Here is a 21,978-nt window from a genome sequence, read left to right as displayed (position 1 = left end):
ACGGGCAAATGAATCAAGGGGTTCAAGGTAGGAGGATCAGCTGTGGTCTACAACGCAGGCATTCCTTTTTTTTTTTTTTTTTTAAGATTTTATTTATTTGAGAGATACTGCATGACCGGGGTTGGGGCTGGATCCCAGGACCCCGAGATCATGACCTGAACCAAAGGCAGATGCTTAACCAACTGAGCCACCCAGGTGCCCCTCGACACAGGCATTTCTAAAGCTAGAAAATTCGTTTTTAATCAGATTAAATCACACGGAAAAACAAAATCATACCGTGACTTTTCCTTCTCCCTTGTAATTCAGACACTAAATCCTAGACTGGAGAGTTACTGACAAAGGAGTCAGGAGACCTGGGTTCGAGTCCTGATTCTGTCACTGGTTCGCTGGGTAACCAAAGAGCCCTCGCTGCCCTCTAAGGACATCACTGCCCCATCAGAGCCACAGACATGCTCAGCCTGAACAATCTCCAGGGTCAGGTCTTACATCGTATGATCTCACAAATTTGAAAGCCTGTTGGCAATTTAGTTCCAAAACTAAATATTATCCCACCTCTGTAGAAAATGCTTGAAGATACTGCAGTTGGGAAATTGAAAACATGAGAAAAAATTAAGTTAAATTGGAGAAGAACCCATAATATATAATTGCAATTATGAAGACTGAAAGAGCCTTCACTTAAAGAGGTTCCCCGAAGATAAGTGCTTGAGAATATACCATGGAAATAGATTTTTAAATATACAGGAAAAATACGGGGCGCCTGGGTGGCTCAGTTGGTTAAGCGACTGCCTTCGGCTCAGGTCATGATCCTGGAGTCCCTGGATCGAGTCCCGCATCGGGCTCTCTGCTCGGCAGGGAGCCTGTTTCTCCCTCTGACCCTCCCCCCTCTCATGTGCTCTCTCTCTCTCTCTCATTCTCTCTGCCTCAAATAAATAAATAAAATCTTTAAAAAAAAAATACAGGAAAAATACAATTAGGAATATTACTCGGCCAGAAAAAAAAAAAATGAAATCTTGTCACTTGCAATGATGTGGATGGAGCTACAGAGTATAATGCTAAGTGAAGTAAATCAGTCAGAGAAAGACAAATACCATATAATTCTACTCACATTTAAGAATTTAAGAAATTAAATAAGTTAAGAAACAAAACAAATGAGCAAAGGAAAAAAGAAACCAAGAAACAGACTCTTAATTAGACAACAAAACGATGGTTACCAGAGGGTGGGGGAATGGGGGAACAGGTGACGGGGATTAAGGAGAGCACTTCTCGTGATGAGCACAGGGCGCTGCAGAGAAGTGCTGAATCACTATATTGTACACCTGAAACTAATACAACACTGTACGCGAACTGGAATCGCAAACTTCATTTAAAAAATGCTGCAATTTAAAAAACCCAGCTCCCTTTCTGCGAACCATCTAGAGAAAGCAGGACATGTTCCAGAATGAGAACACAACTCACCAGTGGCGCCGAGCTGAGGGGAGTCGTCCAAGGAGAGCAATCGGCCCCTCTTCCCCACACGGGCACCTCCCCTCCTCCCCACAGTGCTCCTGGGCCTCCCAGCTCCCAGCTCTTTTTAAAGGGAAAAGGCCACCTTCCCAAGATGGTGGCCACAAGAAGGGGAGTATCAAATGACCTTCCCATAGCTCGTCCATGAGCCCAAGTAAAGCGCATCGCTGGACCATGAGGGCCAAGTGGGACGGTCCCCCAGGGGCCCGGCGCCCGCTCTCGGGCGGATCCTGGGCAGCCTCAGCCATGCCCCCGACCCCAGGGGTCTGGCCTCTCCCCCTTCGGCAGCACAGGCCCAGAAGCCCTCCAGATGCCACTGTCCTCCCCCCACCTCAGCCACCGGAACCAGCCCAGGGAGGAGACCCTACAGGTTCTTGACGGCAGCCCGGCTACTGCCGGGCCGCGGGCAACAGAGAACGTGCCGGCTGGCCTGCTGGGGCTGCCCAGCTGCCTCGGGTTAAAGCGAGCGGCTCGGCATTAAGTCGATAAGCCTCCCGGCCTCCGGGGGAGGTAGGTCACCCTCAAACACATTATCCCCCCTCAACAGATGGGGGGACGACGCCACGGGAAGATTAAATGACCTGCCAGGCCTCACACAACCTGCCGGAGGATGGGGGACGGGATGGAACAGGGTGTGGGTGCTGAGACGACAGGACAGGCATGTAGGCAGCCAGGGGGCAGGCCCAGCGGGGTTCTATCGGTGCCCCCGGTCCTCTGCACCCCGCCCCCCCAGGGCTCTGCACAAACTGGTGAACGCTGGCCTAGAATGATGCCACTTTCACTCCTTTATCCGATGAATACTTGCATATCTAACGGGGGCAAGTCACTGAGAGACACACATAGATGAACTGGACCATCCCTGCGGTCACGAAATGTCAGTGAGCAGTGCACATAAATCACTAAAATACCAAGTAGTGGGGCACCTGGGTGGCTCAGTCATTAAGCGTCTGCCTTCAGCTCAGGTCATGATTTCAGGGTCCTGGGATCGAGCCCATCAGGTTACCTGCTCAGCGGGGAGTCTGCTTCTCCCTCTCCAGCTCCCCCTGCTTGTGTTCCCTCTCTCACAGTCTCTGATATTAATTAATAATAAATAACCAAGTAAGGGCCCCAGCAGAGGGGCTGGGAATGTTTGGTGATGGGAGCTCACGTCCAGCTGTGGCTACAGTAGGGGGTATCAGGGCAGGCTTTGTGGGGCAGGGGACCAGGCCAGGAAGGAGAGCGACACCTGCAGGGCTGGGGAGGGGGGGGGAGGACACAGAAAGTGCACAGAAGGGGAGATGGCAGGAGGCTAACTTAAAGACCAGGAAGAAGGATGCAGGGACAAAGGCTATGTTTTGGGGTTTGAGGGACTTAGGGTAGGACGGGCAGGTAGAAGCCCCATCACCAAAGGCCTAAAGCATAGGACTAAGGAGATAAACTTCGCCTCTAGCCACAGTGCTCAGCACGGCACCTTGCTCACAGAGACCCTCACTAATGCCTTGGAGCAAAATGCAGGAAGACAAGTTCATGTGTGTGAAATGTACGACAATCGTAGAAGAATATGCCACAAAAAAGGCCTCGACCTTTTAAGAGTTGGTATCTGGTCAGAACCACTCCTGAGTTTAGCTCCACTATCTGAAGCGTTTGCTACCTTCTGCCCCAAGTGGAGACCATAATACTTGCCATCGCTTCTCACCCAAGAACACTGTGAAAATTAGTGATGAGGTAATGTCTGAAATGCTCCGAGCTCTTTGGAGATGTGTGGCAAAAGGCATCACCATTATTAATATTTAAAGAGATTCTACCCAGCTCTGATCTCTTTTTCTGCAGACTAATGTTACGTCCACAGGATAAGGTGATGCCAGATCGGCCTCTACATAAACCTTTCCGACAGACAGCGCCCAGCGCCGGGGCCTCACCCTGAGCCCCTTACCTGGGACTGATGGAGCCTCAATCCCAACGATGCCGGGCTGGTTTCTGACTGGTTCTCCGGGGTTGTCAGAGCACGGGGGTGAAATGAACCAGGCAGAAGAGCAAGATAGATTTCAGAAGGTGGTCTTCCTTGGGACCCCATTTTTTAAGCACTTGAGAGAGTCCAGTGGAGACTTCAAGGGGAGTCATTTTAGCAAAACCCACATCGTATGCCAGTTAACAGTTCTAGGTCTAATGCAGTGCCCCAGAAGAAATAAGAATACCTCCATGGGCTCAATTACAAATGGAGTGGAAAGAATAATTTCAAAAGTTCAAGGGGAAAAAAAATCAATTTCCTTCCCCCAAAGCTTTCACATATATAAATACACTCATGCAAATGGACCCAAGACCACTATTCCTTATGAAAACACTACCTGTCTGGCATTTGCAAGATAAACCATAGTCGAGTCGCCATCTTGCTTTCAACCTCTGAAGCTCAAACAGTGCTCTCCAGTAGCTTCTCTCTTCTTAAATAATACCCATTTACCCCTGCGGATTATAGAAGTAATACATGTGCCTGGCAGAAAATTATGAAATTACAGTTGACTCTTGAACAACATGGGTTTGAACTGTGTGGGCCCACTGAACATGTGAATTTTTTTTCAATAAATAAAGTACTAGATTTTCCTAACATCTTTTTTTTTTCTATCTTACTCTATTGTAAGAACATGGTATATAATCTGTGTAACATACAAAGTATGTGTTAACTGACGGTTCACCAGTGAGGCTTACAAGGGAGCAGGCTATCAGTAAAGCTGGGGGCGGTGGGGGAGTCAAAATGCAATATGGATTTTTGACTGTGTGAGGGCTTGGCGCCCCTCACCCTGGGTTGTTCAAGGGTCAAATGGTCACAGAAGCAAGCAAGATGGAGGCCAGCATCTTGATCTTTTGGCTGTTTGTGCTGATCAGCAAAGGAGTGGAACTGCGGGCACTGCAGGCAGGGCTGGCCGCCCTCACCGGCTGCAGGGACCCAAGCAGCAGGGTCGGGCACGAGGGGCGTCTCCATGCCTGGCCTGAGGAGCAGCCTCCGCTGTGTGCTCTTGAACCTAGCAGTTCCAGGGCCCGCCTCCTGATTCCCACACGCGCAGCCCTTTCACAGTTCTATAGCTTTCTGTCCATGCATGAAATCCCCTTCTAAAGAGATCTAGAACAGTGTGTTTTCCGTCCTTCACTCTGACTGCTTCCTCTCTCCCAAGAATGAGCTTTCGGAGCTGCTCCCTGCCCTGTGTGTGGCCCGAGCCAGGCAGGGCGACTGGGGGGCTCCCCGGTCACGGCAGCCTCAGACTCACGGGCCTCCTCCGGCAGCCCAAGGGCACAGGTGACCCACAGCTAGCTACTGATCAAGCCCGAGGCCTCCTCTTCCAGCCCAGCCGGGCTATGTCCTCCTCACCACGGACTCCAATGGCTCTTCCAGGCTAAGCATGGCACTTCATGTTTCTCTTTATTAACAATTATCCATTGGATCTGCCATGGGGTGCAGCCTGTAAGATCTGTAGACTCTGACTTCCCCAGGCCCCACCCTCCCACAGCAACCAGCTGCCACTCATAATCACAGCAACACCAAAGAGGAGAGCTCAAGTCCAACATGGCCATCACTTTATGTTTCCACTGAAGACCAGCACAACTTGAGATGCTGCCTTCTGGCTTCATAGCCATGCCAGAGCAAGGCTTCTTTTTCCTTCTCATTGTAAAAATAAAAATGGAAATGAACAGAAGCAGTGGCTGGGTGTGGCCAATATGCTCTATGTGGAAAGCACGCTTCTAGGTGATTCTCCTCCGCTTCGACTGGTGTCCCGAGGTCTGGGCTGGAGGCAGCGGGATGGACAGAGTGCCCAGTTTGTGACCCTCCTCCCCGCCAGCTGCTAGAGACACCCTTCTTTTAGAGATCTGCAGCCGCAGGGCTTTCGCCATCTCAATCATCCTAAGGAACAAACACAGAACAAATGGGGGAGAGTGTCCTCAGTAAGCCTGACATGAGGGAGCAGCACATTCATGCTCCTGGCCACGAAGACAGAACCCCCAACGTGGCCACCAGGAGCAAAGCAGAGAAGGAAACAAGACCCAGAGCCATCATAGGCAATTTCATTTTAATGTCTTGCCATGAGAAAATATCCATACAAGTAATGGAAAACCAGGCTATCTCGACACTATTAATAACTTTGTTTACTTCTGATAACCAGGACTGGGCACTTGCTAGCATCTTGGTAGAATGTGTACAGGCTCCAAGTATCTTATTGCTCTTTTATTTTCAAACTCACTGCCTGTGAGAATACCTTCTGTGGACAGCTCTCAGGATAGCCCCTCCAGGGACTGCTAGAAGAATCCAGACAAGGGTATTCTCACAGGCTCTCTTGGACCACCACCAGCAGCCTTGGATACCAGATGCCCCAAATCACCAACAAAGGCCAACATATCCCACAGTTCACGATCCTGGAAGTTCTGCTCCCTACTTAGTCTGAATCTCTCCTAGCAATCCTGGAAAGGGCCCAAAAGACCACAACTCTGCCATCTCTCCCAGGACCCTCCAAGTCTGTCCCTGCTGCTCAGCAGGGCTGCTGGGTCACAGAAGTCCCCATGTGACAGCCCTAACAAATGGCAGCCCCACCTTGTTTCCAACACCTCACCTGGCAACCCCTTCCATCTGACTCAGAGAAAGTTCTTTTTGTTAAGCTGAGATTGGGGTCTCTTACAACTTCCAGCCCTGGGCTCCACCCCTCACGACCATACAGACCCCTTCTCCCCAGTGACAGCAATTCCAAGATTGCTTGGTTACAAAGGGACAGAATGCTATGGGAAGGCTCAGGCTTGAAGCCCAACTATTTCCCATCTTGGTTGTGTGAGCCTGGGAAAGTCAATGACTTCTCTGAACTGAGGGTTCTCCTGTTGTTTTGTAGGGAAATCACTGAGATCATCACAGACTTAAAACTGTGCCTCGCACAGACAAGGCACTCCATGTCTGGTTGCTCATCCATTTACTCACTCGTGCACTGACAACTGTCCCCCAGTCCCAAGTCTCATCCATACTACATGTCCCCAGTTGCCCCTTGATGGTGCGTCTTGCTTTCCAGCAGTACTAGAAATACATCAAGCACCCTGCAGGGAGCTTGTTATTCTGTGGTGCTCACCTTCTCTCACTGAGCTTCAAGTCTCTCTGTAACACAGTCAGGTCAATCTGGAAGTCGCTTATGTGCAACGCAAGTATGATTACATATGCAGTGATCTTCGCCTTCATAGAATCCGAAATTAAGTTCCGGAGGCTAGGAAAGCAATGGCAGTGAAGGAGAGACAGCATTAAACTAAGATGATTATTCCGAAAGCAAAATAAAAACATCCAGGCCTGTTCTCATGCACACTCAATGTCTTCCCATCTTGGGGAGAAGAAAAGAAAGATGAGCACCATTCCTGGTCCTGTCAAGGTGCCCACACCTTCACACACAGTGGAGCAGTGAGCCAACCTCAGTGTTCCCTCCAAGTGGGTCAGAGAAACCCACACGTATACTTTCCCCAGGCACAGTTTGAGCCTCGCAAACACAAGGACCCTCTGGGCCTGTCCGGGCTGCTGGGAGACCAGTCATCCCAAACCCAGTTGCTGAGGATGTTTCCAAGCACACTCAGAGCAGGAAACACAGTCCAAGCAAAGGGCAAGAAAGAAGGCCAGATGTGCCGTTGGGGGTCCTCTCCCCAAGCCCCTACACTGGCCTGCCCTTTCCTGCTACACTGCCTTCCCTCAGCACACTGGCTCGGTGGGCTATGAGGAAGGGTTCCTGGAAAGAAGTCTCCGTGGCAGGACTTCCCAGAGCCTCTAATGGGAGCTTCTCCAAGGGGGACAGAGCATGTAATATATAGGGTTTTCTCAACTGACTTGACCCCAGGCCCCTGCAAAGGGCCGTGAGTGCTCTCCTCAGCGGTGTCTGCGGACATGGAAGCCAATCCACGCTCTAGTCCCGCCCTCCCTGCCCGCTTTCTCCTTTATAGGCAGAAGCCCCGAAGTCAGTCCCCGACCTGCCGTTGTTGTAGGTCAAGCAGGTGAAATGCTTCAGCAGTTTGGTGTTGATGATGTGGGGGACTCCAGGCCCCAGGGCACCTGCAACACAAAGGTGAGTTTGCTCATTTTGTTTCCAGACCCTTGGACCACACCTCCTCCGTGAGCTGGGACAAGAGGCCAACAGCTGTGCCACAAGAACAGAACCATGTAGTAAGAGAAGCAGGGGCCCGTGAAACAGGAGAGCCACTTCCCGATGCAAGCACGCTCGGGGGTGCTTCAGCCTGCAGGCCGCACGCCCCCGAGAGACGTCTGTGATGGGGCAGCGGTGAGAAGGAGAAACAGACTCCAATGAGGCCTAAAGCAGCAGAATTTCTAAGATGCAACACAGATTGTGGCGAAAGCCCAGGGAGAGGGAAAGGAGGGGAGCCTGGAAAGGGAAAATGAGCAGCAAGCAAGTAATGACAACATACAGACTCTCGGGAGCTCAAGCACCGTAACAAGACGGCACCACCTTGTGCCTAAAACCACAGGTGCATTTCCAACTGCAGGAAGACAGGAGCGCGAGGCAACCCCCTCCCCGGCCCCGTGGCCCTCGCTGTAGGTGACACGGGTTACCAGGCGAAATGGACTCTCTTCTTTCTCAGTGGGAGATAAGCTGACACAACATAGCCCTGCCACCAGCTTCACGTGAGCGAGGCCGATTTTTTCTCCACACAGGACCGATGTTTGTCCGACTGTCCCTTAAAATTTGCCTTTGACTGGATACTACACTTTGCCCAATGCAGAAGAGAAGCAGTGAATGTTAGCTCTGAACAAGCGTACGACGCGGCCTGTCCCCACTTTCAGATGGGGAAAGGGCTGGGCCGATCCCTTCGGCATGTTGGCGGTGTCTACAGGAACCCCACTGTTACACAGAAATAAAGATCTAGACAAGTACATGCATTTTCTTCTCTCCTTAGAGCTGGCCTAAGAGACAAGTAACAGGCTGGAAATAACTAGAATAAAATGTCTATCATGGACTTACTTTTCCGCTTAATCACTTTCTGTGCTCGAAATTTGATGAGTGTGTCCAGAAACCATATGCATCGGGCCTGGCGATCTCGGCTCTCCTCATCTGATGGCAAAGACTTCAACGCTTCTATGACAAAGGAGCAGTGGCTAAAACGGCGGGGGGGGGGGGGCGGGGGGCAAGGGAGGAATGTGTAAGACCAACTCTGTCAGGGGCACTTCCCACTCTCACAACGAAAACAGTGGGCATCCCCCACAGCTGATACACACTAGCGGTCGAGGAAGGGCCATCCTACTAATGCTCCTCATAACACAGCGAGCACGCTTCAGAGCTAAGGCGCTAAAGGGCTAGTCAGTAAATATATCGGGCTTTGTGGCCCATATGGTCTCTGCTGCAGGTACCCAAAGCCGCCAAAGTACTGCGAGGGCAGCATTATAATACACAAACGACCAGCCACGGCTGTGTTCACAGCTTCGTTCACAGGCAGCAGGCCGGAGCTGGCACACAGGCCACAGGCTGCCCCATCCTGACGCAGTGGTCTGGGGCACAGGCTTGTGGGTCAGACTGCCTGGGTCTGAACCCCCTCTCTGCCATTCAGTGGCCTGGACAAGTTTCTATCTTCTATACATCTCTGTACATCATCTTCACCTAAAAATTTAGGACAAAGATAGTAGCCTCCCCCTAGAGGTTTTCTCTGCATTAAATGAGACAATGCAAGGAAAGTGTGTAGAAACAGGCACATGTAAGAGCTCCATCAGTGTTAGCTATTATCTTTATGTACTGTTCCACCACCATGAGGATCCCGGACTCACAGAGATAAGAAGGCTCTTCAAGACCATCTTATACAGCAGCCTCATTTTACAGATAAGAAAACTGAGGCTCAGAGAGGGGAAGATCACACAGTACCTCAGGCAGAGCTCAGGGACTCAGTTCTCCAGACTCTCAGCCCAGAGCCCATTCCTGCACCTGCTGCAGAGCCACAAGTACATGAAGACAACCCAGAACCAAGAATAAGCTTTTCTGGAAACATATCTTTGGAACAACAACAAAAAAAGCACTTTCAAAAATCAGGGAACCAACCTAGGGTTGGCAATTTTTTATTTTCTCAAGATGAAATTATTAAAAGAAAAAACTCAAAAGAAAATTCCACTATCATAAAAGAAAAGCTGATTTAAGGGCCAAAGGAGACAAGGAAGATAATCTGAGTTCTTTAAAATATACAGTACTTAGGGCGCCTGGGTGGCTCAGTTGGTTAAGCGACTGCCTTCGGCTCAGGTCATGATCCTGGAGTCCCTGGATCGAGTCCCGCATCGGGCTCCCTGCTCGGCAGGGAGTCTGCTTCATCCTCTGACCCTATCCCCTCTCTCATGTGTTCTCTCTCTTTCTCTCTCTCTCAAATAAATAAATAAAATCTTTAAAAAAATAAAATAAAATAAAAAATACAGTACTTAAACACATAAATTTAACTTTTTAAAAAGATTTATTTTATTATTTTTTATTTTAATTTTTTTTAAAGATTTTATTTATTTATTTGACAGAGAGAGACACAGCGAGAGAGGGAACACAAGCAGGCGGAGTGGGAGAGGGAGAAGCAGGCTTCCCGCCGAGCAGGGAGCCCAATGCGGGGCTCGATCCCAGGACCCCGGGATCATGACCCGAGCCGAAGGCAGATGCCCAATGACTGAGCCACCCAGGTGCCCCAGATTTATTTATTTTCGAGAGAAAGCATGCGCATGAGCAGAGGGAGGGGCAGAGGGAGAGAGAGGGAGAGAAGCAGACTCCCTGAGTGTGGAGCCCGAAGCGGGGCTCAACCTCGGGACCCTGAGATCATAACCTGAGTGGAAATCAAGAGTCAGACCCTTAACCGACTGAGCTCCCCAGGTGCCCCATAAATTTAACTTTGTGTATAAAAGCTCACTCAGCACACCATCACCCCCACTGGCACCTACTCGCAGGCTAGCACCTGGGCCCCACCAGGGACAATCACTATCAGCATAACACTGGGGACATGGGCCAGCCCCGGTTCCAAGCCCCCAACCACAAGGCCTCACCACCCTCTGCTCAGTCACAGGCTCCATGCAGAGGCCACCTCTCTCTCCCTTGACTGCCACCCACAGCCTTGGGACAAGAGGCCTGAAAGCCCAAACATTTTTTTTTTTTTTAAGATTTTATTTATTTGACAGAGAGAGACACAGTGAGAGAGGGAACATAAGCAGGGGGAGTGGGAGAGGGAGAAGCAGGCTTCCCGCCGAGCAGGGAGCCCGATGCAGAGCTCGATCCCAGGACCCTGGGATCATGACCTGAGCCAAAAGCAGACGTTTAACAACTGAGCCACCTAGGCTCCCCAAGCCCAAACATTTTCAAGAAAACACTGGCTTGTTCATGTTCAAATGTTGAAAAGACATGCCCTCACCGACGGACACCCCTAAAGGTCCACTTCGTGTCTGACTACTGTCGTGTTCTGACATCACTGCCCCAGACACTCCATCTACCCAAGGGGTAGGGGGGGGGTACCTGTTCTCTTCAATCATCTTCAGTATTTCCTCTGATGAGACATTCCTGAAAGCTTCGGATGGGCTCTGAAGAGCTTCATACTCCGCAGTGGAGAGAACTAGTGACAGGTCAAGAACATAATCTGGCCCAAATGGAAACATCCAACTAGCTTGCTCATCTCTGAGTAGCCCCATGTTAGAGATGGGAAAACTGAGGCCCAGATGGGGGAAGATCACACAGAATGTATACACTGGGGCTGAGTGCAGGGACTCAGTTCTCCAGACTCCCAGCCCAGAGCCCATTCCCTGCCAAGGCTTTTCTGCCTCCTCAGCTTATCACAAAGCTACTACGGGCATTTTCCCTCTGACTAGACCCGCAAGTAGGGAAATTCCATGCTCTACTTATTACAAATCAGTCTGCCCTAGACTTAGGGCTGACTTAAAAGTCTTATTTGACTACTCATAGTGACCCCCCACAGGGCTGCACTTGAGGGCATGCGGCACTTGGCTGAGGAATGGGCTTGCGGCTCAGGGGCTGAGGGCCGCTCCCTCAGCCAGTGAGGAAGCCTAGCTGACCTCCCAGCAACAGCGCCGGGGCAAGTGAGAGGTCCTGCTGTCGCTTCTGTGAGCATCCTGGGACCAGCGACATCCTCAGAGAGCCTGTCTGCCCACTCATGTATGCATCTCCCAACTTGTGAAATAAAGCAGTATTTCTACTGCAACAAGGATACGGTCTTCAAATTTATACACGTCTTCAGGCTTGGCTGCATCAGCGTGGCAGGGAGGAAGGTAGAGGGAGTCATCTTGCAGGTCATCATGGATGGCGTCATTGACCAGAGCTTTTCAATAAAGGAAGAGACGGTGTCGGTATCATCCTGTTTGGATTCAGGTTCCCCAATACTCTGCAACTTATGCACTCAAGATTAATTGGTCCCAAAACTCCTAATCTGAATGCTTCAGCCAATGCAGCCGGACCAGGCTGATGGGTCCAGGCCGATGTCCACTCACGACGCAAACCTAACCAGGCACTGGAGAAGGTGCACGCAGCGTGGTCCCCTCAAGTAACCCGACAGTAGTTGGGTGGGACAGGTGTGCTAATAAATATTTACCATACAAGAGAAGCTAAAAATGAGGAAGAGAGCCTTTCATAGCTTAACTTCCAGAAAACTTCTCCACAAACTGTGAGTAAAAACAAAAACCTTGGGGCGCCTGGGTGGCTCAGTTGTTAAATGTCTGCCGGCTCAGGTCATGATCCCAGAGTCCTGGGATCAAGTCCCACGTCGGGCTACCTGCTCAGCATGAAGCCTGCTTCTCCCTCTCCCACTCTCCCTGCATGTGTTCCCTCTCTAGCTGTCTCTGTCAAATAAATAAATAAAACCTTAAAAAAAAAAATCAGAATATAAAACTGTGAACAACCCAACAAGAAAAACAACGTAAGAATTAAGAAAGCAGGGCGCCTGGGTGGCTCAGTTGGTTAAGCGACTGCCTTTCGGCTCAGGTCATGATCCTGGAGTCCCGGGATCGAGTCCCGCATCGGGCTCCCTGCTCAGCAGGGAGTCTGCTTCTCCCTCTGACCCTCCCCCTCTCCTGCTCTCTGTCTCTCATTCTCTCTCAAATAAATAAAAAAAATCTTTAAAAAAAAAAAAAAAGAATTAAGAAAGCATATAGATGTGGACAGAGAGGAACACAGAACATTCTAATAGTTCATCTGGTAAAATGATAGGAAATGAGTGAATTCTTTTTCTTTTAAGGTTTTTTTTTTCAAGTTTTATTTATTTGAGAGAGAGAGAGCAAGCATGGGTGGGGGGAAGGGCAGAGGGCAGAGGGAGAAGCAGACTTCCCACTGAGCAGGGAGCCCAATGTGGGGCTCGATCCCAGGACCCTGAGATCATAATCTGAGCCTAAATCATGAGTCCGACACTTGACCAACTGAGCCACGCAGGCGCCCCTTTTTCTTTTCTTTTTAAATGTCCTTTGACAGCTGAGAGTAAACTGAACAAAAAAAATTCAAAAATTTACTTATGCTTTCAAATAAATGGAGACACATATTTCTATGTTCCTGGATAAGAAAACAATATTGTAAAGAAGATATTGATTCTCTCCATTTTATTCTCAGTGGGATTTTGAGGGAATTTCACAAAACAATTCTTAGGATCACCTGGGAAAAAAAGGCATGCTACTCTAACCAATGTTTGTGAAAAACAAGGAGAGGAGGAGGAATTTGCCCCATCAGAAAATAAGCTGGATGATGAGGCTACTGAAATCCAAAGAGCCTGGTGCTGCCACAGGAACAGAATAGACAATTGAACAGAAGACAGAGGAGAGAGAAGGAGGACTTTTTAAATCATCTTCTACAAAAAAAAGGATGGAGCTGGGGACAGCTGGCTAATCCTTTGGAAAATATAAAATTAGTCTGTACCATATGCCAAAAAAAAAATCTTCATTAAGATTTAAATATAAAAAGTAAAATTGTGAAAATACTGAAAGAAAGCACAGGAAAATATTTATATAATCATAGGGTTTGAAAAGATTTTCTAAAAATTACTAAAATTCCATTTTATTTTTTTAATTTACTTACTTACTTTTAGGTAGGCTCCACCCCCAGCATGGAGCCTAATGGGCGGCTTGAACTCAGGACCCTGAGATCAAGACCTGAGCTGAGATCAGGAGTCGGACACTTAACCAACTGAGCCACCCAGGCGTCCCTAAAAATCCCATTTTAATAGAAAAACTGCTCTTATGTAAACTTTCTCTTATGTTCTTATAATGCATTTTAGCAATAAACACGTTTTTAAATAATACAATTAAATGCTCAAGGTGCTGAGTTTAAGAAGAGAAAAAGGTCCGCTGATCCCAAAGTGAAGCACTGTCCCTAGAGGTTCAGTTCATCATCATCACAGCAGGTTTCTTGCCCCAAACCTCCCTGTGACCCCCAGAGACCGAGGGTCTCTCCCTCTGCGCCCCGCCAGCTGGAACCCTGGCGGCCAGGACACGGCACACACACCCGTCCGCACGCCGGTCTCCTCTACTTGACTGGGAGCTCCCTGAGGGCAGACGTGCCTTACTATTTCCAGACTCTGTTCCCCAAGGAGGCACTCAGTGAGAGTCAAGAAGGAATCCAGCCCTGACGCCCTTTACTTCCATCTGTGGGGCAGGTAAAAGATCTCAAGAGAAGAGGAAGCCGTGTCTATGAGCAGACTCTTACCCCAAGTCCCAGCTGCTTACCAGTCACACCCTTTGCATCAATAATATTCTCTGCAGCTTTAGCTACTGCACAATTCAGAGATTCACTGCCAACTCTGTTCATTCTTCTGGAGTTCAAAGCCCGCTTCTGTTTGGTGGTTCCAAAGGCGTCGATGCAAGAATCCATCTGTGCATAGACAAATCTGGTTTGTCTAGGGATAGGCTGGGCACTACTACTCCTAGCTGTGGGACTTGGGGAAACTCGCAGCCTTTCTGAGCCAGGATTACCTCACCTGTAAACTGGGCTGAATCATACTTCTCTATCTCACAGGCTTGTTGTAGTAATGGATCTGAAGGACTCGCTTTGTAAACTGTCATGGGCTGTTTACAAATCAGTGGTGTCCCCGTTTGCACAGTGAAAAGCCTGAACTAGAAAGAGGATTGGTAAATCCGGCACACAGCCTACCATTTTCCAGCCCTACACCTGCAGCAGACGTCGCTAATCCCTCATGCTCTCCCACTGAGCCTGAAGACGGCCTCATGCCGTTCTCAATACAGTGCCCAGCCAGTGCTGAAGACTCAATCGATTTGCCATCTGGGGTGAGATGAGCTTTGTAGGAACCGCCTACACTGAAAATCCTGAAGTTTACTTTGTTTTAATGTGAGAGCTTCCAGGCTACAACCAATATTTTCTGAAACTTGCATTAAATCCAAAACCACCTGTTACGCTACACCTATGTCAGCCCAGAGAACCAGCTCCAAACACCGGCACGGAGCTGTGTCTAGCTGCCCCGGACAGGAGGACGGCACCGTGTGAGGCTGAGAAGCCTCTCGCAGGTAGACTGTCCGGGGAACCACAGACTGAATGAGCTGGGAGCAGCCCTGTGTTCAGCCAGCTCATTTTACTGATGGAGAAATGCAAAGGCTAGAAGAAACCTGCTTCAGGTCCCATGTCTCAGTTTGGTCACACTTACCTTTTCTCTAAAAGTTTTGGTCTCACTCTCCTGTATCGATTCACTCTCAACTGATTCATCTATCAAGACACAAAACAAGCAAAAACAGAGAAGGGGGGGAAAAAGCAAGCTGTGAGGCCCACAGGTTTTAAGAGTGATTAATATTTATTGCAGGGTTAATCTAAGAAAAACAGATTTCTTTACTACAGGACTTCCCAGAGTTTAACATCATGGATCCTGTGAACATTTAGTCTGTGGCTTTAGTATACAGTTAGAGGATACGGAGAATAAATAAGGAGTCAAGCGAAGGGGTCATCGGGTCCAACCTCTTCATTTTACAAATAAGGAAAAAGCCTCCCAAAGAAATGATGTGCCCCAGGTCAGTTCACCAGGCAGTGGCCGAGATGTGACTAGAAGCCAAGACCTCAGCTCTTTCCAGTAAATAGTTTTGCCCTCCTTATAAAAGACCTAAAGGCAGGCATAAATGTGAGGTATGTGTTACTTACATGAAGCTCTCTAATCTCCCATAAAGTATTCATATAGGGGCAGTACAATCTAGTGGACAGGAACATAAGCTCTAGAGTGACCTTGTCTGAGTTTCACTCCCAGCTCCTATACGTATATATGAGATATATATAACATAATAACTCAACATAACTAATATAACTTAATATAATTATAAGTTACGTTAACATTACTTATATAATTATAAGTGATAATATAATTATATATTAATATAATTATAATTTATAATTATATATTAGTATAACTGTATAACTTACATCATATATTATATTATAATATACATGTATATCAGCAGTATGTCCCCGTCAAAGTCTGTGCCAGTTTTGTCACTGATAAAACCACCAGAGGGTTGTTACATGAAGTAAATGATGTTGTGTGTTAAAAGAGCTTAGAACGGTGCCTAGCACATAGTAAGGAATCAATAAATGTTGCGTGTGCATGCATGTATAAATACATATATGCTGGCTAGAATAAACCATTACTTACAAATTTTTTACATGTAAAACAAAAATTTGTTTAATCAACAGATTAATGAGCAATTTCCTTTGCCTCCTTAGAAGTCAGAAAAGCATTTGGAGGATAATTTTTTTTTTTTAAAAGATTTTATTTATTTATTTGAGAGAGAAAGCACGAGCAGGGGGAGGAGCAGGGGGAGGGGCAGGGGGAGGGGCAGGGGGAGAAGCAGGCTCCCCGCTGAGCAGGGAGCCCCAAGTGGGACTTGATCCCAGGGTCCTGGGATCGAGCCCCGAATGGGCTCTCCGCTAGGCGGGAAGCCTGCTTCTCCCTCTCCAACTCCCCCTGCTTGTGTTCCCTCTCTCGCTGTCTCTCTCTCTGTCAAATAAATAAATAAAATCTTTAAACATAGTTGTATTTGTTCGCAAAGCAAGGAATTCTTAACCTATAGACTCTGTACCCCTAGGAAAGTCACAGATAGGTTTCAGGACTCAAGAGCCCTTTACAATCATATGCAAAATCTCATATATATTCTTGTATATTACGTACGTTTCTGGGAAGTAGGTCCAGGTCCTCCAGATTCTTAAAAGGACTGGCACCACTGCTCTGAGGGAATCAAGCAGCACTACTGCGTCGGAAGGTATGAAGCAGATCCACCAAGATCCTAACAATCCTTCCTCATCTATACCCTCCCCCACTGTGGTTCTCCATATTTAAGATTTAGGGAACAGGAGCCCCTTGAGTCTGACCCTCTCACCTATCACTCTGGAAGATCCCACTCTAGCCCTGAGCATTCTAAGATGCCAACACAGAGAAGCAGTACAAGCTCTCCCACTGGATTAGGGAAAAAATGGATCCCCTCCTAAATTAGAAGAGTGTAGAGACTTCTCTTCAACATGAAAATTACTGTCCAACCCATCAGTAACTCCCATCACCTGCTAGAGACCCTAAAACCTTTACTCCAACTAGAACAACGAAGAGTTAAGAAAGACCTCTGAATGAAAAAAATATCAGACGTGCCCTCCAATATTCTGCTCTGATCACTGCTCAAATGGCTTTAACTAGACTATTTTTTTTTTTATTCATTAAAATATTTATTGAGCAGCTAGGGAGATACAAAAGTGATTAAAACATCATCAAAGAGGTGAGGCAAATGCACACATCATAGAAAGCTAGAGTAAGGGGTCACTGAATCACAGCAGTCAAAAGAAAAGTGCTTTAGGAGATCAAGAATGAGAATGCTTCCAGAAGACTATTTTCTGATCTCAAATCTGTAAACACTGTAGGGACAGGACCTATGTCTGGTTTGCTGGTTGCTGTATCTCCAACCCCTAATTTGTGCCTGGAGCATAGGAGGTCATCAATAAATATTTGCAGGAAGACACCCTTTTAAAAATAACTACAAAATGTGTTTTACAAATCAAAAACCAACTCATCCAACAAGCCTAAAACATGCAGTGTTTTTGTGAGCCTTCATAACAGGGCCCTACCTGAAAACAGGGGCTGCATGTTGAACAACTCAGCATCATACACCTCCATCTGGCCAGAGGTCTTGTTCAGAATTCCCACAAAATGCCTGAATAAAGGAGGAATAATACCAATGACAATAGATTATTCAAAACGTATTGTTTATACAACTTCCTTTTTCCTGCTTAAAAGTTCTCACTGGCCCTTCTGCCCCAATACACTTGAGGAACACAACATTGGCTGCTGAGTAACAGTAATCCCCTACAGCAGCCATTCTTAGCATAAGAGGGAAAGGAAGGAAGGAGGGAGGGAGTTCATGAGGTACTACCCACAACAAAGGTAGTTCTGGAAGGAAAAAAAAAAAAAAAGCTACCAGGTGATTCTGGTAGCCAATTACATTTGTGCTCACTGCCCTAGTAGTGGGAAACCCTTTGGGGATATAAGAGTCTAGAATTACACTAGCATTTATTGCACACATAAATTTTATGGAGGCAAAGACAAGTAAAACTGTGGGGATTATGGGGAGAAGACCAGTCTGAACTAGAGAACTTCGTAAAGGCATGCCGCGGTGTTAACAGTTTTGAGCATATAAAATTAATCTGACGTCTATCAGGGTGGTGCCATGGGGGCTGTGAAAGGGCCTTTTTTGTGGTTCACTGTTGGATACTATCAGAGGAACACTGTCTGCATTCTGCCAGCGCCCGACAGTTACTCAGGCTGTTCCCGTGGACAGTCTTCATCGCACCGAGGGGGAGCCTGGGGGTTAGTGAAGGGCAGAGTTGCCAAAGCCAGTTGATCAATGGTAGAGCTGTATGGAAACCCTGGAGCTTTTGACACTACCAAATCCTTTTCTTGTTCCAGCAGAAACTTCTGGCAAGCTTTGGCCTATTGATCACACACTCCAAGTAAGTGGAGAAGGCCACCTTTTGGGAACAAGACAGTTATAAAGAATACTGCAAAGTAATGAAGGTGATCAAAAGGTACTTTCAGTTACAAAATAAGTAAGCCCTGGGGATGTAATGTGCAGCATGGTGACTGTAGTTAACAATACTGTGTATTTGAAAGTTGCTAAGAGAGTAAATCTTAAAAGTTCTCACCACAAGAAAAAAATTGTAACTCTGTGTGGTAATGGATGACTGCTTATTGTGGTGACCGTTTTGCAACATATACAAATATCTAATGGTTATGCTGTACACCTGAAACTAATGTCATGTCATATCATATCTCAACTAAAAATTGTATTATTTAAGTAATCTCTACTCCCAATGTGGGGCTCAAACTCACAGCTCCAAGATCAAGAGTTGCATGCCTCACTGAATGAGCCAGCCAGGCGCCCCTAAAAAATTATCTTAAAGAAAATTACAAATAGGGCGCCTGGGTGGCTCAGGTGGTTAAGCGACTGCCTTCGGCTCAGGTCATGATCCTGGAGTCCCTGGATCGAGTCCCGCATCGGGCTCCCTGCTCGGCAGGGAGCCTGCTTCTGCCTCTGACCCTCCCCCCTCTCATGTGCTCTCTCTCTCTCTCATTCTTTCTGTCTCAAATAAATAAATAAAATCTTTAAAAAAAAAAAAAAAGAAAATTACAAATAAATGAGGTTTTAGGAAATCCAACAAATGTAACTCATTTTTTCTTTGCCGGCATGTCTGCATGCTGGTGTGAGGGTCCCTGGATCTGGGAACACAGGGACATGGTAAACCTCTCCAGATTTCCCCTACTGCCCCTAAAATAAAGACCAAAAACAGCAGTGCCAGGCTCACCATCACTATCCTCCCCTTCTCGCATCCCTTCCCCTACCCCTACCTGCACAGAGTGTTGCATTTGAGAGCTCCGGTCCCAAAATTGTTTCCCACATAGGAAAGTCTGTCTGTTTCAGCTGCCTAAAATGTAAAGGGAAAAGCACCACTACAACCAATGTTGAAACGTATTAAGCATCTTGACCCCCTTTCCCACATTTGCAAAAGCTTTAGAATCCAAACCGCAGTGGATTAGAACTAGAGAGCCTCTGGGAGATGATCCAGTCCCACTATCCAAGTGAATCCACGGTGTCCCTGGGAGAAAGGCAAGAGGACTTTTAAAAGGGAAGCCCCAGATAGTGCCAGCTTCTAGCTGGTCTGAAAAGTTCTTGGGGGAGCTGCACCACAGGCCTTGGGAGACAGGTCCTGGGCTCCCAGCATTTAGAGGCATGCAATAAAATGATTCTGCCAGCAACCTTCAGGAAGGGCCCAAAGTCCAAGCCCTTCCTGAACTTCTTCGCCCACCTCTCCCATGACTACTCCTTATATGCTGGCAGGACTATGGAAAGGGCTTATTCACTCCTCAATCACAGCCAAGCTTTTCCTGCTTCCCTATGTTTGTCCCTGCTATCCTCTTCACTTGGAATAGGAAACCTCAGCTGTCAAACCGTCCTCCATCCTTCAGAGCTCAGCTTGGCCAGCCGCACCCTCCCCCAGGAAGGCCTTCTGGCAAGAAGAGACTTCTCTGACTGAGCTCGCTCTCCCTCCCTCAGGCTCTGAGCTTGTCCGCTTGTATGAGTTACTGAACTCAAAAAACCAGTTCTCACCTCTCTAAAGCAGTGGTTCTCAACCTGGCAAATCCCCTCGGGGGACATGTGGGAATGTCTGACATTCTGGGTGTCACAAAGAGGAGGTGCTACTGATATCTAGTGATTAGGGGCCGGGGAAGCGGCTCAACATCCTGCTATGCACCGGTCTGGCCCACAACAAAGAATTATCTGGGTCAGAATGTCAATAGTGCCGAGGCTGAGAAACCCTGCTCTAGAGTAGGAGCTCCCTTAGCGTGGGGCCAGGTCCGATTTAGCTGTTTCCCTTGCAGCTTACAACACCATGCCACAGTGGATGCTCAATAAACACTTGCTGAATGAACAAATCAAGGAAAGGCCATCACGTCACCAAAAGTACGTAACTGAATGGAGCCTGTCCCCATACCCCAACCTGCTGGGACTCACAGGAGTTCTTCAAGGGTTCATTTGCTATCTCCCTTTTCTCCTCTCCCTCCCGCATCCACCCACACCCAAGGGCCTCTAAGGCCTCCAGAGACCTGCAAAGTGGAGGCAACCAGCTACCGCGGCACTTACTAGGATCCGCTGACTCTTCTTCCTGGGGTTTGTGGAGTCATTGCTCTTGTACAAAGTAAAACGCATGTTGCCTGGATTCTGCAGCTTCCCATTGGAGAACTGGACTGTAAGATTGCAGCCCAAGAATGAGATGAGAGTAGAAGGACCCACAGTGTATGGTAGGGAAGAACTGGACTGTTCGTTGGGAGGGAGTGATTAAAGGAATGGGAATGGTAAGGAAGCCCAGGTCCTGACCTAAAGGGGGACTGAAGGAGGTCCTGGTCCAGTTGGGAAGAGGAGATGGGGAAGTGAGGGCAGTGCTGGGGAGGGCTGCAACAGAAGGAAATAACTAGGGGAATAGAGCTGAGGCCTAGCCCAGACCTAGAGAGACAGGGGAATCTCTACCCGGTGGAGAGAAGCGAGGCAGGTGTGAGTGGATGAGGTCATGGATGACCGGTACAGCCCTGGGGGGAAGGGTGCCTGGGACGTCCTCATCCAGCTGGGAAGTGGTGACAGCAAGATGGTGGGATGATGACAAAGGCACCCTGGCCAAGCCCCAAGGAGTGGAGGAGACTGGAGGGGGTCTTGGCCCAGCTGGGAAAAGGGCCCGACAGGGGCAGGGGGACTGTAGAGGTATACAAACGGAATGAAGGGGAGGGAGCTATGGGGAACTCTGCTCCGGTTCCGCAGTCTTTACCCAGTACTGCTCTCTGGCTCTCGTCGGGCTCCCCACAGTACAGCCACCTCGCACTCGGCAACACCTCCGCCGCCATCTCGCCAGTCCGGACACCAAGGTTGAGTTCAGAGAAACCCGGCCCCGGCAGCGTGAGCAGTCCACACGCGGCGTCGGAGCTGCGGGGCGGAAGAGGCGTGGCCTCACCGGCACCGCCTTGCGCGTGCGGAGACGGCGTGGCTCCGCCCCACCCGACACCGCCCCCTATTCGCTCTTCCCCTGAGGGCGGAGGCGTGCCATCCCCGCCCACTCTTCGCCCCGCCCCTCCGCCTGGAGAGGCGGGGCTTCCACCTACTCGGGACCACAGTCCTCTCCTCCGAGGCGCGGCACTCCGCCTGCACCTAAAGGGTTGTGTGGGACCAGGGCAGTTACCACAGCAGAAGGGCCAAAGCAGGACCTTTGAACGTGGACTCAAAGGAGGGTATTTTGGAAGGACAAGAACTCAAGCCGTCTCATCTCTGTTATCCACATTGCCTTCTTTCAAGACTCAACAAATGACGTCACCAATTGTCCCAATAAAATTTTTATAGCAGAAAGAACCTGTTCCAAAACACAGGTTGCGTTTAGTTTTCACCGCTCTTCGGTTTCCTTCAACCCAGAACAGTTCCTCACTCTATTAGTTTAAAATTTTAAAGATTATAGGCCAGTTGTT

The 21,978-nt window shown here is 48.4% G+C and overlaps 1 protein-coding gene across 2 annotated transcripts; it reads right to left on the bottom strand.

The window, feature by feature from the left end:
- Positions 1-4,854: 4,854 nt before the first annotated feature.
- POLR1E (RNA polymerase I subunit E) lies at positions 4,855-21,444 on the bottom strand. 2 transcript variants are annotated; one of them, XM_021691258.1, is made up of 12 exons: positions 21,291-21,444; positions 20,615-20,718; positions 19,321-19,397; positions 17,544-17,629; positions 15,097-15,155; positions 14,165-14,309; positions 11,671-11,778; positions 10,962-11,058; positions 8,463-8,596; positions 7,456-7,537; positions 6,579-6,710; positions 4,855-5,374 (listed from the first exon to the last, which is right to left on the bottom strand). In XM_021691258.1, exons 1-12 carry the CDS (start codon positions 21,364-21,366, stop codon positions 5,215-5,217), a joined length of 1,260 nt encoding a protein of 419 aa, XP_021546933.1. In that variant the 5' UTR covers positions 21,367-21,444; the 3' UTR covers positions 4,855-5,214. The 2 variants fall into 2 exon arrangements, with proteins under 2 accessions (XP_021546933.1, XP_021546934.1); XM_021691259.1 differs by lacking the exons at positions 19,321-19,397; positions 20,615-20,718 and having other exon boundaries at positions 21,338-21,444.
- Between the last annotated feature and the right edge of the window lie 534 nt (positions 21,445-21,978).

This window comes from Neomonachus schauinslandi, chromosome 13 (assembly GCF_002201575.2).
Source record: "Neomonachus schauinslandi chromosome 13, ASM220157v2, whole genome shotgun sequence".
NCBI lineage: Eukaryota > Metazoa > Chordata > Mammalia > Carnivora > Phocidae > Neomonachus > Neomonachus schauinslandi.
The sequence above is the reverse complement of the archived record's forward strand: the minus strand, read 5'-3'. Positions and strand labels throughout refer to the sequence as shown.

What these genes read in the sequence shown, in the direction of transcription:
- POLR1E (XM_021691258.1), bottom strand. Translation starts at nt 21,366, where the DNA reads ATGGCGGCGGAGGTGTTGCCGAGTGCGAGGTGGCTGTACTGTGGGGAG. An exon ending in GAGCCAGAGAGCAGTACTGG is followed by an intron (nt 20,719 to 21,290) that starts GTAAAGACTGCG and finishes GCAATCTTACAG; the next exon opens with TCCAGTTCTCCAATGGGAAG. An exon ending in GAAAGTGATTAAGCGGAAAA is followed by an intron (nt 7,538 to 8,462) that starts GTAAGTCCATGA and finishes TTTGTGTTGCAG; the next exon opens with GTGCCCTGGGGCCTGGAGTC.